Source organism: Thalassophryne amazonica, chromosome 16 (genome assembly GCF_902500255.1).
Source record: "Thalassophryne amazonica chromosome 16, fThaAma1.1, whole genome shotgun sequence".
Lineage (NCBI taxonomy): Eukaryota > Metazoa > Chordata > Actinopteri > Batrachoidiformes > Batrachoididae > Thalassophryne > Thalassophryne amazonica.
This window is the reverse complement of record NC_047118.1, coordinates 17,398,023-17,398,543: the sequence shown is the minus strand read 5'-3', so window position 1 is coordinate 17,398,543 and position 521 is coordinate 17,398,023. Positions and strand designations below refer to the sequence as shown.

General features: G+C 43.8%; 1 protein-coding gene across 2 annotated transcripts in view; it reads right to left on the bottom strand.

Annotated features, from left to right (window-relative positions):
• The window catches only part of LOC117527905 (hemoglobin subunit alpha-1-like), a 15,340-nt gene extending 14,819 nt beyond the window's left edge, over positions 1-521 (bottom strand). For both annotated transcript variants that reach the window (XM_034190412.1, XM_034190411.1), the window contains exons 1-2: positions 361-521; positions 68-275 (exon numbers count right to left, since the gene is read on the bottom strand). In XM_034190412.1, coding sequence (XP_034046303.1) covers positions 68-275; positions 361-455 — 303 coding nt within the window. In that variant the 5' untranslated portion in view covers positions 456-521. The remainder of the gene's footprint in view (positions 1-67; positions 276-360) is intronic.

Sequence of the window (521 nt, the reverse complement as noted above, 5' to 3'; positions counted from 1 at the left end):
ATAAATAAATAAATCACTCATAGTTGCAGGTTTATGTTGTTAACTGTCACTCATTTATCACTCAGACCTTGAAGTTAGCAGGATCCACTCGAAGATTGTAGGCATGCAGCTCACTGAGGTAAAGAAGCCCATTAGTCAGATCATTCATTTTGATCACTGCATCTGCAACTCCAGCCATAATGAGCTTTCCGTGTTCCCTCACAGACTTAGAGGTGGGGCTCAGGTCCTTCCAGTGGGAAAAGTAAGTCTTGGTCTGAGGGTAGACCATCAGCATCCTGGATAATAAATACAAGTCGAACAGTGAGTATGACAAACAATAACCCGAGAAAGTGACATCAGTTAATTTGAGGTTATAGTCACCTGCCCAGAGCATCGGCGCCGATTTCATCAACCCTGTTGGACGCCTTCTTCCAGAACTTGTTGATCACCTCTTTGTCTGTAGCATTGAGACTCATGTTGCCTGTAGTTGGTTGTTCCTGAATGCAGTGATCAGCAACAGCTGGTCAGGGTTTTTATACACA